A 24845-nucleotide genomic window follows, 5' to 3' on the forward strand; every position below is an offset into this window, starting at 1 on the left:
TAACTATAGTCAAATAGTCATTACTCTGGTCAAGTATAGTCTTTAAAAAGTGTTTTTGGGAGGAAACGATGTTTTTTTTTTTTTCATTTTTCTTTTATTATTCATATGTGCATACAAGGCTTGGTTCATTTCTCCCCCCTGCCCCCACCCCCTCCCTTACCACCCACTCCACCCCCTCCCGCTCCCCCCCTCAATACCCAGCAGAAACTATTTTGCCCTTATCTCTAATTTTGTTGTAGAGAGAGTATAAGCAATAATAGGAAGGAACAAGGGGTTTTGCTGGTTGAGATAAGGATAGCTATACAGGGCATTGACTCACATTGATTTCCTGTGCGTGGGTGTTACCTTCTAGGTTAATTCTTTTTGATCTAACCTTTTCTCTAGTTCCTGGTCCCCTTTTCCTATTGGCCTCAGTTGCTTTAAGGTATCTGCTTTAGTTTCTCTGCATTAAGGGCAACGAATGCTAGCTAGTTTTTTAGGTCTCAATTTACTTCATTAACTATAGTCAAATAGTCATTACTCTGGTCAAGTATAGTCTTTAAAAAGTGTTTTTGGGAGGAAACGATGTTTTTAAAAGGTGGTGCAACTGAAGGCACAGCACAACAGGAAGCCCCTCTTCCTTCCCATGCTTGAGTATTGTAAGAATACTCAAACTGGGGGTTGAGGGTGTGACTCAAATGGTAGAGGGCCTCCCTAGTAAACGCAAGTTCCTGACTTCAAATTTCTGTACTGCCAAAGACACAAAAACAAAACCAAAAAAATCTTCAAACTGACCATCTACATGGGCTGTAGAGAAGTGAGGATTGCAGTTTGAGGCCAGCTCAGGCAAAAAGGTTAACAAGACTGTATCTCAAAAAAACAAGCTAGGGGACTAGACATAGTAGTGCATGCCTGTAATTCCAGGAGGTGGAGGTAGGAGGATCACAACCCAAGGCCAGCCTAAAGAAAAAGCCAAAGATGCTATCTAAAAATAAACTAAAGCCAAGGATACTGAAGAAGTGGATCAAGTGATAGTCTTGAGTTCAAATCTCAAACTGAAGCATAAATAGATGTTATGTGTTATATCCATACAATGGAATATGACCAGCAATAAAAAGGAATGGAGTATAGATATGTGCCATAAGGATGAATGCTGAAGGCTGAGAACTTGGCTCAAGCAGTAGAGTGCCTGCCTAGCAAGCACAAGGCCCTGAGTTCAAACCCCAGTACCACACACATGAAAAAAACCCACAAAAAAACCCAAAAAACCATGTTAAATAAAAGAAATCAGTCATTAAAAAAATGGCATAAGCTGGGCGCTGGTGGCTTATACTTGTAATCCTAGCTACGTAGGAAGCAGAGATCAGGAGGATCACAGTTCGAACCCAGCCCTGGCAAATAATTCAGGAAACCCTACTTCAAAAAAAACCCATCACAAAAAATGGCTGGTGGAGTGGCTCAAGGTGTAGGCCCTGAGTTCAACACCCAGAACTGAAAAAAAAAAAAAAAAAAAAGGTAATATGTGATTCCACTTATATGAAATGTCCACGATAAGAAAATCCAGATACAAAGAACAGATTACAGATTAGCTGCTAGGAGACATAAATTGGGGAAATGGCCAAGGTCTGCTCAATGGGTGTGTGGTTTTATTTACAGATAACAAAACGCCTCAGGAGCAGAGAAAGGTAGTGGTGTGCAACACTGTTAAAGTACTAAATGCCACTGTTTTCTATGCTTTTAAATGGTTAACTTTGTTATGTGAGGTTTTTTTTTTTTTGGGGGGGGTACTGGGGCATTAACTCAGGGTCTACACCTTGAGCTACTCCACCAGCCTATTTTTTTTGTGATGGGTTTTTTCAAGATAGGGTCTCGCTAACTATTTGCCCCGGCTGGCTTCGAACTGTGAGCCTCCTGATCTCTGCCTCCTGAGTAGCTAAGGTTACAGACATAAGTCACTGGTGCCTGGCTTGTTATGTGAGTTTGAACTCAATTTTAGAAAGGGGGAGAAGAGAAGATGAAGGAAAATGATGGAAAGAGTGAATCTAAGGTACATTGTAAGGACATATGAAAATGTAACAACAAAAGCCCCTGTACAACTAACATATGCTAATAAAAATGCATAAAAGAAATAGTCAGGTGTGGTGATATATACCTGTAACCTAGTGTTTAGGAGGTAGAGTCAGAAGGATTACGAGTTCAAAGTCAGCCTAGGCTACATAGAAAGACTATCTCAAAAAAACCCAAAAGGAAAAAATATATATTCATTTTTTTAAATGAGTATTTTTACATCTTTTTATATTATGTGAGTTTAGAAAAGTTCAGCTGGGTGCTGGTGGCCACACCTGCAATCCTACAACTTGGGAAGCTGAGATCAGGAGGATTTGAGGCCAGCTTGGGCAAATAGTTTGCAAGACCCCATCTCCAAAATAACCAGAGCAAAATGGATTGGAGGTGTGGCTCAAGCAATAGAGTTCAAATTCCATTCTCACCAAAACCAACAAAAACTCCACCTTTCTTCTCTTTTTTTGTAATGCAGGACCTTATGCATACTATGCATCCCATCACTGAGCTGTATCCCCAGTCACCTTAAGAAAGTTCTTCAAACAACATGTAGAGAAAACAGTACTGCCTTTCTCTGAAGCCGGAAGTTTCTATTGAAGTCATTTAAAAAAAGCTACACATCCTAGCATCCCCCGCATCCCACACCACAAATAGTGAATTACAATCTACATAAATTACAGGGTCTATGTAATTTTCATTCCAGTGGTCAAAAATCAAGAGAACCAAATCTTTAAACAATTTTTGAGCTTATCTGCAAGACTTCCCATACCTTCTGGAAGTCATCAAACTTCTTCTGTAGCACCTCAACCTGCTCCAAGTCTGCCCCAACCTCTTCACTTGTCAGAGCAGCTTCCTTCTCGTTGATCCACTGCTGTAGTTCATTCGCTTCACGGAACAACATAAACTTCTTGCAGCTTTTCTCCAACATGCCTTTACGCTTCTCACCCAGTTCCAGCAGAGAATGGTATCTGATATAGGTCAACAGGGTGACAAGAGGGACAAGTAAGACAGCTACTCACAGATACCAACAGAAGGGCAAACCGCTAGGCATCTCAAAGTATGATACAAGGCATGAGTTTGTAATGATGGTGTCCTAGTGATGAGGGATCAGAATGTATGACTATGAGGATCCTACGTACCCAAGATCACAGCCTCAGGAATAAATACACACGCATTGTTCACAACTGGGTGGGTATGACAGCCAGACACACTTACCCACAGGCCAATTTTGCACTTATAACATCATGACCACAAATGACTGAAACCAAGCACTTAGCACGGAAACACAGGGTTCATGCGACTATAGTTGATAAATGAGATGAATCTGCATAATGTACACAAAGGATTTTCTCGTGTATCATTTCTATAACAATGCATGTGCTTTTCAGAAAGGTGTGGCAACTTCAGAAGGAAAGTGAGGTAGAGTGCAGAGTATCTGTGCCATTTCATTATCTGGATGACTTAAGAAGAACAAAAGAATATTCTAAAACTAAAAATAAAAAAAGCTGATCTGTTACTATCTTTTAGAGATATGAAAATGACAAACAAAAAACTAAAAGCTAAAGGAAAACCTGAAATCACTATTAAATCTAAGCTTCTTAAACTGACATAAAAATGCAACAAGCTACCAAGAATCAAAGCACTCTAAGGTACTTCATTTCCTTCCTACTAAGGAATACTATAGAATCAGCCTCAGGTTTGCAGATAACAGTGGCTGGCGCACCACAAAACAAACACAGGAACCAAGACCACTCTGAACGCAAAGCAGCACGCGGAAGCAACCAATGAGAGCAGCATTCATGGCGCTTACAGCTCCACTAACATCTCTGCCCTCGCCAGCGAAGCTGCTGCACAGATGCACGGTCCCTCCCACCACCTCCTCTTTTTGGATGGACAAGTGCCTCTGAGAGAAGCGGCAGAGGGAGAATGGACAGGCATAGCAGTGGACACAGGGTGCTCAGTGAGGCTCTCAGCCTACTCACAGTTCTTCCACCTGTTTCATACGCAGAGATACACTGCCGGCCTCCTTAGTTATGCGTGTCCTGCACAGAGGGGGTACAGCAAAAGCATGCACAAATTAGTGGGATTAATCCATGGGAATGGTAAGTGGCAGCTCCAATTGGTGCCATGATGGTGGACGTGTTAAGTGGGGAAAATTAAGGAGTCATTCAAAAGCTCTTTGAAGCAGCCAAGGCCACAGGGAAGAAACAATAGGAAAATTAAATGAGAGGGTTAGCTCACCATCATTTTCTTGACATATCTGCCATGCTTAAGGCAGATTTTTCCTGTATTACAAATACTGTTAACTTCATAGAGCAAGGCCAGGGAACAAAATGGACTTGGAAGGAAATTTTAGTGATTACTAACAGCCAATTTAGCATTCTATTTGATCAACATTTTTGCTCTTATATTTATGATGCAGCCACTGGTAAGAACACAAACCCAAACGTCTCATTCTTGTCTCAACAGTAAGAGAATTCAGAAGTATAGAAATAACTACAGTCATTTCAAGGATCACTAAGGTCAGAAGAATTCTATTATTCTAAACTCTATGGGAATGTATTTTCTAGATATTTCCCAAGTGTCCGAAGCTGCTGATTTCATCAGTGGACTCAGGTATGCACTAAAAGAGACACAGGTCAATATGGGGAGTCAGCTATAGGAACCAGGATAGAGCCATTTCATCAAAAATAAATTCCACTCTCAGAACACAAAGCCATAGTGACAGAGCAACTCTCCAAGCAACCGTCCAAAGGGGGAGCAGAAGTGAGGAGTGAAAAATCTGAAAATCCAACTTCAAAAAGCATCTCAAATCATAAGGACAGAGGTTAAGATGGTAATGATTAGATAAATGCAGTTTAGAAAAACAAACTCAGAAACACAAGGGAAGAAAACAAAACAGAACAAAGGAGATTAACATATTGGTCAGGGATTTAGGCTCGAATAGGCTGGTGCATTAAAAGTGGCTTGGGGAAGCAAGAGGTAGGTAGAGGGGCTCCAGAGGCCTTGGGACACTGCCTACACAAAGCTGCAGTGAGTCAGACCAAGCCCTGAATGACACCTGGACCTTTGTGCTGTGCCCCTTACTGGTTGTCGATCTGCTCCTGCCGTAGCGCAATGCTGCCCTGCTCCTCCAGGAGGTTCTCCCTTGAGGCTGACTGGGCAGGGTCCAGCTTCTTCACATATGCAGCTGGCACAAAACCCTGACGATCATTCACTTCCACTTTCCACCAGTCCTAAGGGAGAAAACAAGACTGAAAGCAGATTCCTTTCTGGTGAGAGGGAGAATTCACATATGCCTGTTTGTGTGCACACTTGCATGTGGCACCCATACACAAGAGGGTTCCAATCATTTTAAGATGTCTGTGACAGAATCAAAGTCACTTTGCACTGCCACACATGGAGAGGGTCATAGTTAAAGCTGCAATGCCAGCTACCATGGATACTCCCTAATGGTGGTGTCCCACTGGTAGCCACCAACCATGTGTGCCTATTCAACTTTCAGTTAGAATTTAACTCATTAAGAAACTCAGTTGCACAAATCACAGTTCAAGGGCTTACTGTCACATGGGACTAGAAGTTACCAGAGGGGCAGCACAGACAACATTTTCACCATCACAAAAGTTCTTCAGGGCAGTGCCGCTCTTGAATAAACTAGGTAGACAAGAGGGTTGGTTTTAGCTTAAATTAGAATCAACAGAGAGATAGGAATCACACGTTTCCCCAGACACATGTGAGGAGGGTAAAGGGAGTGAGGGAATATGGAGATTCTTAACAATGATCCAGAAGGTTTCTCTAGCCTTAACTAAGATGGGAGGCAGGATCTTTCAGGATAAGTGAGGTAATATGTGGAGAAACATGTACCTCCATTAAGAGCCACTTGACATGGGTCAAGGAAGAAAGGCTAATAAGCTGGGAGAAAATGAAGCCTGTAGGGTGCTGTTACAGCAATCTTCCACTATCTGCCAGGCTGAGACCAGTTGTAAGTCTAGATTAAACCAACAGGTAGGGGCTGGGGATATAGCTCAGTGGTAGAGCACTTAGCTAGCATGCACAAGGCCTGGATTTCATCTCCAGTACCAACAACAAAAACAACCAACAACAACAAAAAAAACACTTGTACTTGCTCTGTACAAGTTACAGAGCAGCAGACCATGGCCCAAAAGGGAAAAAAATCCCAACTACAGATGGTTAATTGTAATAAAAAAAGTTATCCCTTAGGGTGAAATTCTCTGCACTACCTGCAGAAGACAGATTCAAGGGGACACATTTAGTAGCTCCCTGATCAAACACTGAATAAATGTAGATTAAGTGAGAGAACAAAGAGAAAAACCCTTCTATCTATTCTCATTCCATCCACATAAAGCCCAACAGAGTGAAGTCAGCAGTGCTGAGGGGCAGGCACCCAACACTTTCTATGCCTTGCCTTGTTGGTGCTGTTGAGCAAAGTGAGGATATCTCCTTTTTTCATGGTGACCTCTCGAGGACTCTTCTCCTGATAGTCATAGAGAGCCAGGACGAGTTCCTTCCCAGTCTCATCATCCATAGGGGCCACTTGTTGCTGAAAATCCAAAGAAAAGGCAAAAAAAGAAAAGAATGTTCACAGGCTGTCATGTAAGCACACAACAGAGCCCAACTCCAACAGTGCATCAAATTTACCAAATGCACACTCATGAGAGTTCTTCACTAAAACTACCAATAAAATCTTATTCAATCTGGTAGGAATCTTTATAAATCCTTTTACACTATCTCACTGTAATCCTTAGCGTCCTAAGGATGCCACCCATAACATCTGTTGGCAGTATGTGGTTCCTTGACTTTCTCTGCCCCCATCCTCTTCCCAGAGTGACCTGGAGCAGCTGCACAGCTTACCCGGCATGACTGAGCCTGCTCTCGCAAAGCCTGGATGCTGCTGCCATAGGCACTAAGATCTGACATCAAAGCTTCGTGTTTCTTTAGCAGAGCCTGAAACCACAATCATACATTAGCATAGCCCCTGCGCAAGGATGGTATATGAATTTGTAAAGTGTTCCATATTAAAAAAAATACACACACACACACACACACACACACACACCATCTTAAGTAAAATGCTGCAAGATGTCAAAGTTGGTTCCACATACCACCTCTTCCCTTTCCACACATGGTGCTTTATCATTTCCTACTAAAACCATTTCCAAGGCTGTCAGTTCGCCCATCTTTTGGGAAAAACATATACAGTTCGTGTCAATGCTCAAGTCATTTGTTTTTGTTTTGTCTTCAGACCTTCTTTTTTGTTTTTTGGTGGTGCTGGGGCTTGAACTCAGAGCCTACACCTTGTGCCACTCCACCAGCCCATTTTTTGGGATGTTTTATTTCGAAATAGAGTCTCACAAACTGTTTGCCTGGACTGGCTTCAAACTGTAATCCTCCTGATCTGCCTCCTGAGTAGCAAGGATTATAGGTGTGAGCCACCAATGCCCGGCTGTTCAGTTTTTGTTTTGTCTTATAGTGCTGAGGCTGGAACCCAGGGCAATAAGCATGCTAGGCAAGTGTTCTACCATTGAAGGTTACAGTGCATGCTGTAACCTCACATTTTGGATTTTGAGAAAACGAACAAGAAAGGACATAGGTATGGAGACTACATCTAGACCTGTATAAATAAAATACAAAGAGCTAAAAAAAAATGTAAAGAGTTAAAAAAAAAAAAAAAAAAAAAGATGCACCTGGCCTCAGGCATGCACTCTGTTACACACCCTGAACCGAGTAACTAAGCTCTCTCTTCAAAAGTCGGTATTTTCGGCTGGTAGAGTGGCTGAAGTGGTAGAGAACTTGCCTAACAAGCAATCCCAGTACTGCCAAAAGAAAAAAAGATATATATATATATGTATATATATATATATATATATATATATACATATATATATATGTATATATATGTATATATATATATATATATATATATACATATATATATATGTATATATATGTATATATATACATATATATATATGTATATATATATATATATATATACGTATATATATATACACATATATATACATGTATATATATATATATACACATATATATATATATATACACACACATGCATATATATACATATATATATATATATATATACACACACACACATGCATAACAGATGACTAACAAAAAGGATGTATCTATATGTGTAGTCGCGTTTGCATGTATCTGTGTGCTGGTATTACTGTGTATGTACATGTGTGTGCACATGGTAGAGAGAACAGATAAGAATGGCACATGTTGAGCCAGGGTAGTGGCACATGTGTGTATCCCAGCACTTGGGAGAGAGGCTGAGGTAAGAGGATTGTGAATTTGAAGCCAGCCTGAGATATAAAGTTGAAACCCTGTCTTAAAAATCCTCTCTCCTAAAGTTATGACTGAACTCCCATAATAAAAAGGAAAAAACAAACACCTTAAAAAGTAGTCACTGTGATGCAGTACCGTCCCCACATCATCACTTCTCCTAACCTGCTGTCCACTTCAGGTACAACGGAAGCCTGAGATTACCTCAGCAGAATCCTCGTCCTTCCCATAGTCAGTGCTACCCACGATGGGCTCCTTCTCCCGCATCCAGGACTCAGCCTCATTGGCGTCGGCAAAGTACTGCTGGGCCTGCAACGAGTCCTCTAGGTCCTGCCTCCGCTGTGAGGCTTTGGCTTTCAGTGCTTCCCACTTCTGATTCAGCTCATTGAGCTTGGCCTTCACATCTTCTGCAGCAAAGTGCCCTGAAGGAGAGGACAGCAGAAAGAATACTGGCACTTCAGAGAAGGATGGAGAGGCCTCTGCATTCACAGCACTTTTGTTACTACGTTTTGTTACTACGTTTTCATTACATTCCTAATGAAAAATAGTGACTCTGACCCCTTAACAGATTGCCTCATTCTTACATCTGCAAATCACGACTTATCTAGATCCTAAGAAGCAGACACCCCAAGCTGGTACCGGTGTCCTTACCATTATCATAAGAAAATCAAAAAACAGCAGCAGTACTGTTTCCAAGGCTTCCACGTGCAGACACTTTCAGTCCGTCTAACCCTCACGACCACACCAGGAAGGGTGCTGCCATTCCCAGTGTCCCCGTTTTATAGGTAAGCTATGCAGGCTCAGCAAGGTAAGGCCTCGTTGAGGATATTCAGTTAGCACAGAATGGAGACTGGACTCGCCCCCAGCCCAGTCTGCTGTGCTGGAATCCGTGCACTTAACCAATGGAGGGAGGACAGGAAGGGCAAAGCCAGGACCCATTCACTCACCTTCCTCCACCATGGCATTTCCCTTCTGTGTCACTGCTTTGATGCGGGGTTCATGTCCAGCAATTTCTGCTTGTAAAGCTTGATGTTTCTTTAGCAGATTCTGGACTCCAATCAAATCCTTGCCTGAAAGCAGAAACTACTCCCTCGTCATCCAGCCACAAAGAAAGTCAGCACTGAACCATGTCACTCACAGCTCCCACCAGGTTCCAGCATGGTAATTTATATTTGACCTTACCTCTTGGACACGTTTCCCCTTTATGCATTCCCATATCCCAGCTGACTTCCTGTCTGGTGGGGGCAGACTGACCTCTATTGGTAGATGCAGCAATGGGCTCCTTCTCACGGATCCATGTCTCCTCATCTTCCACATCACGAAAGAGCTGCTGCAAGCGCAAAGAATCTGCCAGCTTCTGCTTCCGGGCAACCATGGGTTCCTTGAGAGCCTCATAGCGAGCCACAAGGGCCTCCTGTTTCTTCTTGATGTTTTCAGCATCAAAATGCCCAGCATCCTGAAACTGGCGGGCCTGAATGGTGATGCCATCAATTCGATCCTTGAAATAGAAGAGGACAAGGCCTTGAAAGTTTGAACCAGGACTGAGAAACTCTCAGTCTGGGCTGACTATTACTTGGGTATAGTTTTATCACATATAAGGAAAAAGTAACATGGTGTTTTTCCCACCCTGATGGTATTTTCTTTCTGCCATTCCCTTCCTTCAGTTTGGGCTCCCAAAAAAGCAGAAAAGACAATTTAGAATTAGCAGAAGCATACGGTTCTCTAATAAAGCCACACTTCATCCCTCTTACCATCTCATCTTGAAATTGTTGCCACTCTCCCTCCTATCATTCTTCATTCCCTTGCCCAGGCACAGACCCCAATTTGCACTCTACCTGATGAGCAGCCACATCTGCTTCCAGCAGGGCATGCTTCTTCTGGAGGTTCTGGACATTGGTAAGGTCTTTGCCATAATCATCTGAAGCCAAGTGACCTTCTACTTCATACAGCCACAATTCAATGTCCTCAACATTGCGATTAAATTGCTGTTGCTGGTTAGCTTCACGAAGCTTTATTCCTGTCCAAGGAGGCAAATTCAATTTTCTATCAGTTAACATTACCCTGCCACCAACACTGTTCATGAACCATGATAGCATGGTGAAGGAGTCTGAGTCAGAATTTTAGTTAGTGCTTCACTTTTAACACAAAAGTAAAGAAAACCTAATGTAGCTGGGTGCTGGTGAAAAAAAAAAAGAAAAGCTAATATGCAACCTGTGTTTCACCATGTAGAGGCTGAACTGGAAGCTATCTGGAAAGCACTAACTTCCATGAGATAAGGGCACCAGGGAGTTAACAAATGCCCCTGGCTCACAGCTCAACTTTTTTTTTTTCTTAGGTACTGAGGCTTGAACTCAGAGCCTTCACCTTGAGCCACTCCTCCAGCCCTATTTTTGTGAAGGGTTTTTCGAGATAGGGTCTCATGGAACTCTTTGCCCAGGCTGGTTTTGAACCACGATCCTTCTGATCTCCGCCTCCTGAGTAGCCAGGACTATAGGTATGAGCCACCGGTACCCAGCTCACAGCTGAACTTTGACTTTCACTGAGAGGCCCAATTAATTCTCTTTAGGCTTCCACACCAACCAGCACATTCAATCACACTTACCAAAGTAGAAAAGCATCCAAAATCCAAGACAAGTAATTCCTACATGGGAAATGATCCCATGTAGTGATCATTACATAAGCCCAAAGTCATTACTCCCACCTTACTTGGGTGGTACAGGTCCCTGGAACACTTAACATGAAGGAGTATTTTAGCTGCCCAAACATTCCTATCACCATTTACTATACCATTTCCTCCTACCTTTCAGTTCTGTGGCCTCCAGCAGCTTCTTCCACAAACTGATGACCTCGTTCATACGAGCTGCTACTTCATCCTTGGCATAGTGGTTGACGTCAATCAGCTTTTGCCCAGCTTTCTCCAGGGCATCAATTCGGCTCTGGTTTGCTGAGAGTTCGGCTTCAAAAGCCTGATGCTTCTGTACTTTTCCCTGCAGGTTGGATGGGTCCTGCCAATGAAAGAAGAGGGTTTTGTCTTAAACCTGAGTACATAAAGTTACCTTGCATTCCCTTCATACTCATCTTTACTGGAATGCATAAGAACAGTAAGCTTATGTTATTTAGTATAATTTATGGAATCCCCTTTTTTTCTTTAGCTACAACTGGTTTGTAAGAACTGGGTTTAGCACTATCCAAGTGCCACAGGACAATGTTAATGGTATATTACTTTATAAGCTTCATCGGTGGCAGTTTTCATCTTCTCATTGACCCAACTCTTGAGCTCATCAGAATCACGGAAAAACTGCTGCAAGTGGAAGGAATCGGCCAGTTGGGCCCGGCGATGCATGGCTCGCTCATGAAGGGCATTGCGGCGGCTCAGCAGCTGAAAGACAAGAATCCCTGTGAATCTCCAGTATGTACTACCAAAAAGATGATTAGTTTGACAGATAGAACTGTGACTGTCTGGAAAGGGACATACACATACATTAAGGAAGGAGCAGGAAGAACTTGGGAACTTACAGCATCTCGGCGAGTGGCCACATCTTCCATGGCGTAGTGGTTGTTCTGGATTAGCTTGGTTGCAAACTCATCCAGTGCCTAGGAACGAAGGTGAGAGTTACGAGTATGAGCACTGTTCCCCAGCCTGCTCGCTGAAGAAAAGAACTGCAGACAAGCCATGAAACACTCAAGTCTCAACACAGTCAAGGTGGGCACTACAGGAGGCATTGATGACATTTTCTTGTGACGTGTAGTTTATTTTTCCTTTCCAGCGCTACTGGGATTTGAACTCAGGGCCTCACACTTGCTAGACAAGTGCTCTACTACTTGAGCTACTCCATCAGCATTTTTTTGTGATGGGTTTTTTAAAGATAGGGTCTCGTGAACTATTTGCCTGGGCTAGCTTTGAACTACAATCCACCTGATCTCTGCCTCCTGAGTAGCTAGGATTATAGGTGTGAGCCATCAGCACCCAGCAAGATGTAAAAATTTGCTTGACGTATTATTAGTCCAACACAATGAGACTGTTCATTCCATTCCAGATAGGGAGATGAGCTGCAGCATGAGCTCCTGACAAGTGTCAAGACAGGTCAATGGCCTTCTGATTCTTGCTTCTATGATGTGTTTTCAATGAGAAAAATACATGTTGTATAACACTGAGCTAGTGTTACTAAAAGGTACATCCAACCTGGAGGTTTCCATGAAGCAAGTGATTTTGGTGTCTACAGCTTTTTTACGTCCACAAGATGATATCATATCACTATCATAAAGTCTTGAGCATCCCCAAGAGTGCCTTGTGTTCTTCCATTAGATCTTTCCAGAGACCTCATAAGATGAACTCTCTTACTCTAAGGATCCTATGATAACAAAGCTCTTACTGTGATCTTTTCCTCCTGGGCACTGAGGGACTTCTCAAAGTCCTCATGCTTCTTGAGCAGTGCTTCTACACTGTCCAAGGAATCGCCCAAGTCTTCATTCAGCAGGAACGCCTTGAGAAAGCAAACAAAGTATACAGAATCACGTACTATTCTTTAACTTCTATAGCTTGCAAACAAAGGATATTTTGGCCAAAATACAAACAAGGAAAGAGAGTCTATAGTTATTAAAGTTCTGAGATCTCTTCCAGAAAGTCTAAGGTCTTTTTAGATTCACTTAAAGTTCATCTATCAACATTGGGAAATCCTTGTCCACATGCTACTGGGTACTTTTTTCTATTTGGTGGAACTGCGATTTGAACTCATGGCTTCACACTTGCAAAGCAGGAGCTCCACCACTTGAGCCACACCTCCAGACCATTTTGATCTGGTTATTTTGGAAATGGGGCCTTAAGAACTATTTGCTTGGACTGGCCCCAAACCTCAATCCTCTTGACCCCAGCCTCCCAAGTAATTAGGATTACAGGTCCAAGCCACTAGTGCCCAGCTGAAACTTTGAGACAGTGTCTCACTCTGTTGCGAGGTTGGCCTCAAACTCAAAAATCCTGCCTCAGCCTTCTGAGTGCAGGGATTACAGATATATGCCACTATACTAGGCTCTTAAGTAACTTTGGCTGCTTCTCTTAGATTACACACAAATGCTAAATTTTAAGGAAAAAAAACTCTTTAGTAAAAAACTTTACATCCCACAAATGTGTAAGGGCCTTTTCTGTGGCCCTTACAGTGAGAGAGACAGGCAGACCTGACAGAAACCTGCTCAGTTCCCCCTCCTTTGTTTGATTCAAAGCCAAAACGGCTCTGATTTCCTGAAAAAATGTAAGCAAACCACTCAAGTGGAGTAGCACAGGTCCTTGTCTCCCTGGTCAGCAAGGATCCAGCTTGAAAGTTACCTCCTGTTTGCTCATCCAGTTGTCCACCTGCTCGGTGTCTCGGTAGAAGAGCTGCAGGTCCATGCACTGCTCATATTGCTGCCTGCGCAGCTCCCACAGCTCCAACAGGGCGGTTCGCTCCTCTGAGAGGATGGTCAGCTTGGGAGGTGGGAATCAAGGTCAGCCTCATGCCTTAGTCAGGTACAGGGCTGTTCTTGAGAGTATGATCCTCATGCTAACCTTCAGGCTTTTTATAATGACTCGCAAAGAAGTGATAAATACACCAACACTGAGTAGCTTGTATATATAGGTTAAATGCAAGAGGGATGGTCCTGTTCTCATTAGCCTAGAATTAATTTATTGACACAGCATCACAAACATTTTAGGTAAAGATACCAGGTAGAGAAAATAGGCTCTATGTGGAAGCAAGGCCTCTAAATGGAGAAGGGCTCTCCACTGAGAAACGTAATTGAGGGGAACTCTGTCTGTCTTGCTCCAACTACTGAAACAGAACTATTTTTTTGCAAAGTTCCTTTTAAATAGGAAACGTGTCATATACACCCCAATTAAAGGAAACTGTCTCTTGGGCTAACTGCACACTTTACACAGATCTTCTTTCTAATCTTAGGCTAAGTGTCCTCACATGTGATGGCAGATGCCATGTATAGGCACTGAGTGACAAAGAACAGCTTTTAGGGATTGACTTCCTCTCCTTCTTGCCTCCCTTACCTTCTCTCTCACTTCATCAGAGGCATAATGACCAGCTGCCAGCAGCGCCTGTCCAGACTCATCTGCAGACTTAAAGCTATCTTCATGAGCATCAATCTCACCCTGGAAGGGAAAGAGACATAATTTATTTCCAGCGTCTTATAAAAGAAAAACAAATTGTTGAATTCCAAATACTCATTATAAGTTAGTCTGTTCTGTCTAAAGTGGGGAATAGAATGGAAGATTTAGTTAGGTTTCCTAACCATCATCCTGAGTCATCAAATGCAAAAACACCAATTACTGAGAAGTCTTTCAACTGGCTTTGTAGGCCACCTTTGTCATTTAACAGGTAGCCACACACTCACATGGATCTGAGCTCTCTCTTCTATTCCAGTGCCAAATGGGGGTGTTTATTTGAATCCCTCACCTGCCCTACCATGTTCCCCAAAATTGACTTAGGTATTTTTTTCCTTCCAAATAAATTTTATAATCAGCTTACCTCATTCCAAACACATATACATACACCCCTGTTGAGCTTTTGGGTGGAGCTGCACTGAGTGTCTACATCTGGGGAGTATTTACATTTTTACGAGAGCTCATTCTATTCATGCACTATGTATGTCATTCCACTTATTTAATTTTTCTTTAATGATTTTCTTTTTATTTTTTCTTTAATGATTTTCAACAAAGTTTTATAGCATTTTTCACAAACAGACTTATTCCTATGTACCTTGTAGTCTCTGTGAGTCTTCCTCTCCCTTAATTTTTTTTTAAAGGTAAAGTCTATTAAAATGTTGTGTAACTAGTTTTCCAAGGAACATACTTGGGGTAAAAACCAGAATAAGAAATTTAGGTTTATTTGAACTATGAAATTTGGTTTTTAAAATCTTTTTTTTTTTTTTTTTCCCTTTTAGTGTACTAGGGTTTAAACTCAGGGCTTTGTGCTTGCCCTATCAGTTGAGCCATATCTCTATCCCCTGAAATTCAGGAGACAGACATTTTTAAGATAGAACAGATGGATGTGCCAAGTAGTATTGCTTCTACCTGGCCAGACCTCACCTCTCTCCTTTCAAGATCACAGCAAACCCTCCACTAACAGCAGATAGAACAGGTCTCCAAAGGCAAAGGCAACAATAAGCCTTATGGTGAAAACCAGCTGTGAGTTAATAATCTACCAACTCCAACTATAGGACTACAGGCCTCCTGTAGTCTACATCTTTACTTCTGGAAGATCCTGACATACCTTGTGCTCTTGGTGCCTATCCAATAGGGCTTCAGCCCCTGCAACATCATTGGCCAGTTCATCTGCATTGATAAGGGCTTTCATCTCAGTCACCCAGCTTGTGAGGTCACGAAAGTCAGCAAGGAAGCGCTGAAGCCTTTGGAAGACCAAAAGTGCATCATTAGATGTTTCTAGTGAGGTCCCAGGGTGGAAGCTGGCTCCCTAAAGTTCTGAATTCAAAAGCCTAATAAACCACACAAACTCTAGTCCTGGGAAATAAGACAATGTTCCAAATCCAAGATGAAAGGAAAGCAAGAGAAGGCGGAAATCAATCCTTTAAAATTTAGGTTCTGTCTGTCACTATAATGTTCCAAACTCATCCTACATTTTTTGCTTGTTTTTGAGATGGGATCTTGCTTTTTTTTTTTTTTGTGGTATTGGGGCTTGAATTCAGGGTCTACACCTTGAGTCACTCCACCAGCCTATTTTTGTGATGGGTTCTTTTTTGAGATAAGGTCTCTTGGACTATTTGCCCGGACTGGCTTCAAACCTTGATCCTCCTGATCTCTGCCTCCTGAGTAGCTAGAATTAGGTAAAAACACCATTATCCAGTGGGATCTTGCTATGTTGCACTGACTGGTCACTGTCCCAAGGCATCTTGGGCAAATAGTTTGAGATTCCCCATCTCCAAATAACCAGAGCAAAATGGACTGGAGTTGTAAGAGTGCCTGCTTTGTAAGCGCAAAGCTATGAGTTCAAACTCCAGGCCCACCAAAAACAAAACAAGCAAACAAAAAATTACACACATCCTACAATCTTATAATGTGCTAGTCTCCAGATATAAAACAGGTTAGAGAATGTGTCTGTATGTTCTTAGTAGGTGACACCTGACAGGATACACAGAACTGACCCTCCATTCTAACTTCCCCTCTTTTGTAAAACAGAGTCAAATGACACTGGTTGCTAAGCATGGGAAGATTATGTTCACCTGTATGAATCATTGAGCCGTGCGTGTCTCTCTGCTGCCAGAGTGCGGATCTGCTCCCAGTTTGTAATCAGCTCCTCTCGTTTCACTTGGATTTGGGTAGCGCTCAGAGGGTGGGATTGCTGCAGGCGGTCAGCCTCGGCACATAGGGCTTTGACCTACAAATATACTCTGTCAGAACTCTCTCCTGACCTTTGGTAGTTTATGGAGTCAGTGCTTTCAAAACCCACCTTGTCCTCTAGAGCAGCAAGATCTCTCTCCAGACCCTCGTGCTTCCGCAGCAGAGCCTGAACACTTGCCAGGTCTCGGCCAAAATCATCAGAAGCCATCAACTGTTCCTTTTCCTTAATCCAACTGATAGTCTCATCCACATCCCTACAGAATAGAGGCACCAGTCAAGCTAGTTAATGTAACAACTGTCCAGAACTGGGAACACCACTTAGGCTAAGATCTGGTTGGCTCTTGCAATTTATTAGCACAGGACATGAACTTTACTGACTCCTCCCAGCAGGTAGTCTGCTCCCCAAAGCCCATTCTGGGCTGGTACCTGTTAAAGCGCTGAACCTCAGCAGCCCCAAAGAGCTTCCCCTGCCTCTGAAGAGCCAGGCCCTTCAGTCGCTGCCAGGCTGCATTCACTTCATCCTGCTTGGTCTTGATCATCTCCTCCTCAGGGTGTTGCTCCTAAACAAGGTAGAGTAGAAGAGACAGGATTTGCCCATCACCTCTGGCTCTTACAACTAGTTATCCTGGAATTAGCTCATGTATGTGTGTGGACAGTTCTTATTGTGAAGAAAATCTTAACAGAAGAAACTTGGCCTTCTATGTGAAATGAAATGAGCTGCAACTCAAGAGAGCATGTTTCTTCTTGTACAAAGAGAGGAGACCGCTATCTATCCCTAGGAGTAGTGTGGTTAGTTTACAAAGAGGTTATGAGCATCAGTACCAAATATTAACAACCGCTTTGTTTCCAAACTTGTCCAAGTTTCATCGATGAACCCATTTACCCCACATGCTCAAAAATCTGGTACTTCAAATGTTTGTGAGGTGGTTAAGCACTATTGCTTATACGCATGATTTTTAGGGCCCAAGAGTTTACTACTGGCTTCAATCCAAAAACATCCTGTTGAAAGTACCCTGCCCACCAATGACACTTTTTTTTTTTTTTTTTTGGGCTTTATTTCATTTTAATTAAAGAAAACACATATCCTGACATGGTGATACATGCCTTTAATACCACCTACTTCAGAGGTGGAGACAGGAGTATTACAAGTTTGAGGCTAGCTCAGACAAAAGTTAAACAAAACACAAAAACAAAAGGGTTGGGGGTGTGGCTCAAGAGGAACAGTGCTTGCCTAGCACGCACAAGGCCCTTGGCTGAATCTCTGGTACCATTAAAAGAGAGCGAGAGAAAGACAGAGAGAGAGAGACAGAGAGAAAGAAAGAGAGAGAGAGAGAAAAGAACACACGAGTAATCAGGGCTTTTGGATCCACTTGTGAGATCAGGGGCTTGACCTGACAATTATTCTTCAATAAAACCTGGGGATGGCTCAGGATTTAGGAGGTGACACTGTCTCTGTGGAAGGGTAGATATTTCTGAGGAATGCTAGCTATTCTTTCTCTTAATTATTGACCAGAAAGAGAGAATAAGCATTAGCCCTGAAGTAGATCTCTAAATTTAAAATCTGCACCCTCAAGTAAAATTTCCCCTAAAGCCAAAGCTCTCTGCCTCCTACTGTTTGGTGAATCTAGAGCATATTGAGGTAAGTAAGAGAAAACGAAAAAGCAGCTCATGGGCTGGTGGAGTGGCTTAAGTGGTAGAGCGCCCGCTTAGCAAGCATTGAGGCCCTGAGTTCAAACCCCAGAACTGGAAAAAAACAAAAAACAAAAGCAACAGCTCATGGAGATGCACATATAGACAACTGGGAAAGGTCATCTCACTTCAGGAGATGGTACTCTACCACTGGAGCCACTCCACCAGCCCTTGTTTGTGTTGAGTATTTTTAAGACAAGGTCTTGAAAACTATTTGCCCGGGCTGGCTTCAAACTGTGACCCTCCTGATCTCTGACTCCTGAGTAGCTAGGATTACAGCTTTGAGCCACTGGTGCCTGGGTCTGGTTATGATAGAGATGGGGTCTTGAGAACTATTTGCCCAGGTCAGCCTTGAATCTAAATCCTCCTTATCTCAAGTCTCACAAGTAGGTAGTATTATAGGCATGAGCCTCTGACCTCTAGCTCCTCTAGCCCTTTTTGGCCCAGGTTGGCCTGAAACCACAATCCTTCTCTGTCTTCTGAGTAGCAAGGATTTTACGCATGATCCACCATGCCTGGCTTTTTTGTTTGAGACAGGGTCTCATTACATACCCCAGACTGACCTAGAATTCACTATGTAGCCTAGGCTGGCCTAGAACTGAAAATCTTTTTGCCTTAGCCTCCTAAGTGCTGGGATTATAGGTGATTATCACCATGCTTGGCTGTCTCAACCCTCTTAATGAGCTCCAGAGCTACTAGTGGAGAGCCCATTTATTACCAGGTCCCCCCAGGCTTCCCAAAGAGTGCAGGGAAGTTTCCATCGAAAAGAAAAAGCAGTTGGCACTGGTGGAATCTGCCAACACCAGCAAGCACTCATCACCACACCCTTGTCTGAGAAACTCAGAGACCCAGCTTCAGCAGCCCAATAAAAGCTATGCCTCTGCCCCACCCAAAAGTGGGTGGAGGAAACAGATCAAATGAACTCTGGCCTTCCTGCCTAAGGCCACAAGGTAACTCCGAAGAAAACTCTTATTAGAGATGCTTATAAAAACTTGCTCACTTAGAAATTAGGGACCATCAAAATTTTCTTCCGGATATACTAGAAAGCTGACATGACAATGGTGTGAACACCACACAGTACTTCGCTCATTACCTGGATGAGTTTGGCAGCAAATTGATTTACTTCATTAACTCTTTCTTCATGAGCAGCCAGATCTGTCTGAAACTCTTCAAATTTCTTCTGTAGAACCTCCACATGTTCCAGGTCTTGGCCAAGCTCCTCAGAAGTCACAATTGCTTCCTACTCAGGGACAGAAACAGAGCCAGTCATCAGCCAACAGCTGGTAACAAAGGTTCCAAAAACTTATCATGAAACAGATGTGTTAGGGATGGAACTGCATTAGCTAATGGACAGTTTTCTGTGCGTTTTTTATTTCAGTCGTCTCACAACATTCTGTCCCAGAAGCCCCAGGGTTCAGAGTGGCAGAATCAAAAGTCCCTGGAAAGCGGCAAGAGACACAGTGGTTCCATTTGCACATAGCATGCAGTCTGGCTGCACCTGTACTATTGCTGGCTCTCAGTGGGGACCATGAGTCTCCTCCTTCTATTTGGGGAGGCTCAGCAAACCTCCTCTTCCCAACACACCTTGTCACTGATCCAGTCCATCACATCCTCACACTCCCGCAGATACTGCACCAACTTTTGGGCCTGCAGAAGTTTGATCCCCTTCTCCCGCATCTTCTCCAAAAGCAATTCCCACTGGCGGTGCAGCTCCATCAAACGAGTCTAGGGGTTACAAACCAATTTTTAATTGGATTACAACTAAGTCTAATAGGATATGATGCCTTAATTAAGAGTTCTGACAAGCTAGAGCCAACCTCTTGTGCTCTGAATAAAAACTTTTTGAAGAGAATCTCTTTCTAAACAGAAAGGACATCATAAATTTAACTGAGAGTAGGAAAAGGTACATAACTCCTAATGACTTGGTCAGTCTTAAAGTACATGCTAATGTATTTTCATAGGTAGTTATTTTAGTTTACTTCATGGAAATCATTAAATTATAATAGTATCTTTATATTAATAATTGCTTAAAATTATTAATAATTATTAAAGTGAGAGGCCAGAAGACTACAAGGAACAAAACAATGAGGAATTAATGTGGAAATAGAGCAGAAATTGAAGGTTATATGATGAATTAATGGAAGTGAGAAGGGGAGAAAGAGGTTCAATAGACTCCTAAAGATTATGAGGCACAACAGGAAAATCTTAGCATAAAAACAGAAAACATAGGATCCAGAAATGTCATTAGTTATGAAAGGATTCTTGGCAGAAAATGGTTCGAATGGTCTCTAATGTCACAGTTGGTCAACACTATAGCTCAAGATAGGCTTATTTCAAACTTCATCCACATGGCAGCCACAGGGCCAAATGTATTCAGCTCCCAGCATCATTGAGTGTTCACAGCACAGGCCAAGTATGGACTTTAGGACTGGGGAAACTCTAATATGGATTCATGCATATTGCTGCATTTGTTACTCCCATCCAAACCTGGCACCTTGATCATGCCCATCCAAGATACTGGGAGTTTCTGTGAAACACTGAGAGGCAGAGGTAAACCAAACAAAAAGGTTTAAACATGAACAGAAACAGATTCTGGGATCCGCCCATCGTTGAGATGCCACTCCCAGCAAAAAAAACCTGAAAGCCAGGCAACAGTCAACGTAGGTGGAGACTCCTAGAAAGGAGAAAGAATGTTTCACTGGCAAGAAAAAGCAGTGAGAAAAGTGCGTGCTCACACAGTTCTCTTCCTCATGTGGTGAGGATCGTAAGCCATCACCCAGAAGGAAGTGAAAGGCATTCCACGGCAACCAACAGTAAGTCAATACTCCACCTACTCGGATGTGGGACCCAATGTGGGTGGCGGTGACTATGGGGCGCCATGCTGTCCGGTACGGTGTGAAAGTCTAAACCAGTGATAGATATGTTATATAGGACACAGACATAGCCCTTCATGCCACCCACCTTCCTCCATGCTAATGCTGTCTGCTATACTAAGCTGCTGACTTGTATGACAGATAAACTGTCCAAGAGGATCACCATGGGAACTGTGTGCATGAAAGTGAAGAACAATCATGAGCTCCCTGCTCAAGTTAAGAATGAGGCCACAGAGACCAAGGGAAAACCTCACCCTCAAGTCCATTGTCATTCTCACAAATTTTATTTTCACACACTCAAGTCACAACTCAGGCAAGGCGTGCTGCAATACTAGCATAATTTTCTCATCCCTAGCGGGTCTGACTTTATACATCCCATAGGTCAGAGAGAGCCCATCTGCACAGGCCTCCTATTGCCTGGGAGCATGAATGGGCAGAGGGAGGTGAACTGCAGAAAAACTGAGAGCAGACTGGGTGTAGAAGAAAGCCTGGTCCTGATCAGGTTATTTCTCAACAGGGGCATAAGTCAGAGCTGCAGCTTTCAGAAATGTGAGTGGCAGAAACATTAAGGAAAAAGCAGATGGGAACGAATACAGGTTCAGAGGAAAAAAAGCAATGAATTGTGACTGGAAAAAGAAAGGAGTAGACTTTTCAGTTGTCACCTATTAGCTATGAGACTTTGGGCAGGTTACTCAAAATTCTCTGATCCTCAATTTCTACCCTTCTGTGGTATGGAGACAATTGTCACCTTATAGGCTTTGAAAATTAGAGATTAGCAAAGTGTCTTGAGCTACTAACAGCTACTTAACATTAACAGTATTAAATACTGCTTTAATAAGATTGCAAACAGGGCACAGGGTACTTTTACATGAATGAAATCAGCTTCTGAGTCTTCCCCCCAGATACTTGAAGCCAAATCACTTGGTCCCCTTCTGTAACCTAGTTATACTACTACAGACCAGCCCCATTCATTTGGAAAAACTTCTATCTCATAAATAAGAAGCAGCAGGCACCAGTGGCTCATGCCTGTAATCCTAGCTACTCAGGAGGCAGAGATCAGGAGGATTGTAGTTCAAAGGCAGCCCAGGCAAATAGTTTGTGAGACCCTACCTTGAAAAAACCCTTCACAAAAAAAGGCTGGTGGAGTGGCTCAAGGTGTAGACCCTGAGTTCAAGCCCCAGTACCGCAGAAAAAAAAAAAAAGAAAGAAATAGGAAGCAGACTGATTTCATTTACTATAAGACTACATACAAAATAGTGGGGCCAGGTGCCAGTGGCTCATGCCCATAATCCTAGCTGCTCAAGAGGACTGCGGTATGAGGCCAGTGCCGGCAAAAAGCGAGATCCTATCTCAAAAATATCCAACACAAAAAAAGTACTTGCATAGAGCCTCAAGTGGTAGAGCACCTGCCTAGCAAGCGTGAGGTCCTGAGTTCAAACACCAGTATTGCAAAAAACAAAAACGTGGGAAAACTGGGCAGATAAATATTTGTATTAATTGTAATAATGTATTACATTACCAAAATAGGTTCAACATAATAGTTGTCATATGACAAATGCCACTCACTTTTACATCCTATTTACAATCATGAGTGGTAATAATAATTATTAATCATAAACTTAGAGCTAACTACAAATCTTCAATGACTGGGCAGCGAGGCAAGAGCACTTCAGAAACACCAAGAGTGAACAGGTAATCTTGTCAAGCAGGAGGGCTGGCCCTCAGTGGGACAAGGCTTTGGAGACAATAAGCCAAATAAAAGGCCCAGCACTGGAGGCTGAGGCAAAAGGATCATTGGAGATTACATAAGGAGACCCTATCTGAACCACAAAAGAACCGAACAAAACATAGCTAGATTTCCTATCTTTGAGAGACCAAAACCAAACAGCTATAAGTGTATCAAGGGTAGATAAAAGCAACAACTTATGAGAAACTCAATGTGATACTCATCAGAAAGAGATGTTTTCCCTTAATACTCTGGTATTAGAAATGTAAAACAAAGCAGAGAAAGATCAATTATTGTCCCAAGTTCAAGACAAGCCAGACCAGAGTTGGAGGATCCCTGACTCAAAGTTAGTCATATCACCACGTCACAGACCAACAAATGCCACCAATCATTCCTTAAAGCTGGACCTTAACTAGCTTGCTGTCTAGACCTCAGTGGCCCCATCCAAGGGCAAGCCCGAGATTCAGACAGGTAGTTTTCCCACAGAGAACTTTCTTTAGTGTCCATGGTTATTATCTTAGCTTGTTCTACCACAAAGGTAACATTCCTCACTGTACACGCAAGTTTGAGTTGATATTCACGACTGTACACGCAAGTTTGAGTTGATATTCACGCTCAATCTAATCACAAACTGAGGACTTGCTAACTCTGGTAGACTACACAGATTCTTTAATCTCTAAGAAGCTGGAAAAGCCTATCTCTTTAGGACCCTAAATTGACATGCAAGCCTGAACCCACAATCCTCCTTCTACCATGTGAGGCCATTCCCACCAGGCACTATTCAAACTCACCCGGATGGTTTCAGATGCAAAATGCCCTTCTGAGATCATCAGGTTTCCAGTTTCATCCAACTTGACAATGGCTCCCGAGTTGGCCTGAACTTCAGCTTCAAAGGCTTGGTGTTTCTGGAGCTTTCCCTGGTGGAAGACACAAAGTGAGCCACCTGTGCCACCACCTAACACTCGTCTTATTCCCAACCCAGTGTTCCTCCTTCCTCAGTCACACTTCCTATATTTAGGGAAGCATTCATCAGCCATCTCACCCATTCTCTACCTAGTCAGCCACTCAGACATGTGGACTGCATCAGTACTGCCCTCTGCAAGAGTGGCCTATGAGGACTGCCTACTTTGCAAATGGAAGATGAAAATATCTTAAATTTTATTCTTTCAGGAAATGAGCCTTTAAAAGGATATCTAATCCATTCTAGAAACACAGGACCATATTGCCAGTCTTCCTAATATACAGTATTTACCCTTAAACAGTCCACTCATACTCATACATTAATACTTTCTTCTTGCTTTAGAAGCCCTACTCTGAGCCTGCCTACATTACCTCCCAATCCTTTTACGGGGCCTCTCCCACAGTAAGGTACACTAGCAACAAGCAGGCACCATGTTGTGCACTTCTCCATACCACTTTTTGTCAAGACTGCGCCGGGAAGGGGTCTGAAGGGCACGGACTGCATCTTAACTATTGCTCATCATCTTCTCTTCTTATACTACATGGTGTAATAAAAGGACCCACAAGAGCAGCTACTGTTCCACTTGCTACCAAAACAGTTTTTTTTTAAAAAGTATTTTGCCAAAATCAATGTTAGGTAATAATTTTAAATACTATTAAAATTTAGGTTTGGGCCAGGTGTAGTGACAAACACATGTAATCCTAACACTTGGGAGGTTGAGGCAGGAGAATTTTGAGTTCAAAGTCAGCCTGGACTACATAGAGTTCAAAGCCAGTCTGGGTTACATACCGACTTTGCAGTTTTTTTTGAGACAGTGTCTCACTATGTAGCCCAGCTGTCTTTGAACTCTCAACCCTCCTCCTGCCTCAGCCTCCCAAGTGCTGAGACTGG

General features: G+C 42.7%; 1 protein-coding gene across 14 annotated transcripts in view; it reads right to left on the minus strand.

The window, feature by feature from the left end:
• Positions 1–24845, minus strand: part of Sptan1 (spectrin alpha, non-erythrocytic 1) — a 63636-nt gene that overhangs the window by 26577 nt on the left and 12214 nt on the right. For 8 of the 14 annotated variants that reach the window (XM_074053081.1, XM_074053079.1, XM_074053080.1 and 5 more), the window contains 22 exons: positions 23785–23910; positions 19979–20119; positions 19488–19634; positions 17132–17265; positions 16815–16959; positions 16588–16742; positions 15621–15756; positions 14399–14500; positions 13691–13828; positions 12744–12854; positions 11887–11964; positions 11594–11749; positions 11171–11375; positions 10206–10387; positions 9625–9868; positions 9318–9440; positions 8575–8792; positions 6913–7005; positions 6467–6601; positions 5128–5276; positions 4023–4082; positions 2810–3008 (listed from right to left, as the gene is read on the minus strand). In XM_074053081.1, coding sequence (XP_073909182.1) covers positions 2810–3008; positions 4023–4082; positions 5128–5276; positions 6467–6601; positions 6913–7005; positions 8575–8792; positions 9318–9440; positions 9625–9868; positions 10206–10387; positions 11171–11375; positions 11594–11749; positions 11887–11964; positions 12744–12854; positions 13691–13828; positions 14399–14500; positions 15621–15756; positions 16588–16742; positions 16815–16959; positions 17132–17265; positions 19488–19634; positions 19979–20119; positions 23785–23910 — 3177 coding nt within the window. The remainder of the gene's footprint in view (positions 1–2809; positions 3009–4022; positions 4083–5127; positions 5277–6466; positions 6602–6912; positions 7006–8574; positions 8793–9317; positions 9441–9624; positions 9869–10205; positions 10388–11170; positions 11376–11593; positions 11750–11886; positions 11965–12743; positions 12855–13690; positions 13829–14398; positions 14501–15620; positions 15757–16587; positions 16743–16814; positions 16960–17131; positions 17266–19487; positions 19635–19978; positions 20120–23784; positions 23911–24845) is intronic. The other 6 variants (XM_074053082.1, XM_074053084.1, XM_074053090.1 and 3 more) reach the window with 1 other exon arrangement.

The sequence above is a fragment of the Castor canadensis genome, chromosome 13 (assembly GCF_047511655.1).
Source record: "Castor canadensis chromosome 13, mCasCan1.hap1v2, whole genome shotgun sequence".
Taxonomy (NCBI): Eukaryota; Metazoa; Chordata; class Mammalia; order Rodentia; family Castoridae; genus Castor; species Castor canadensis.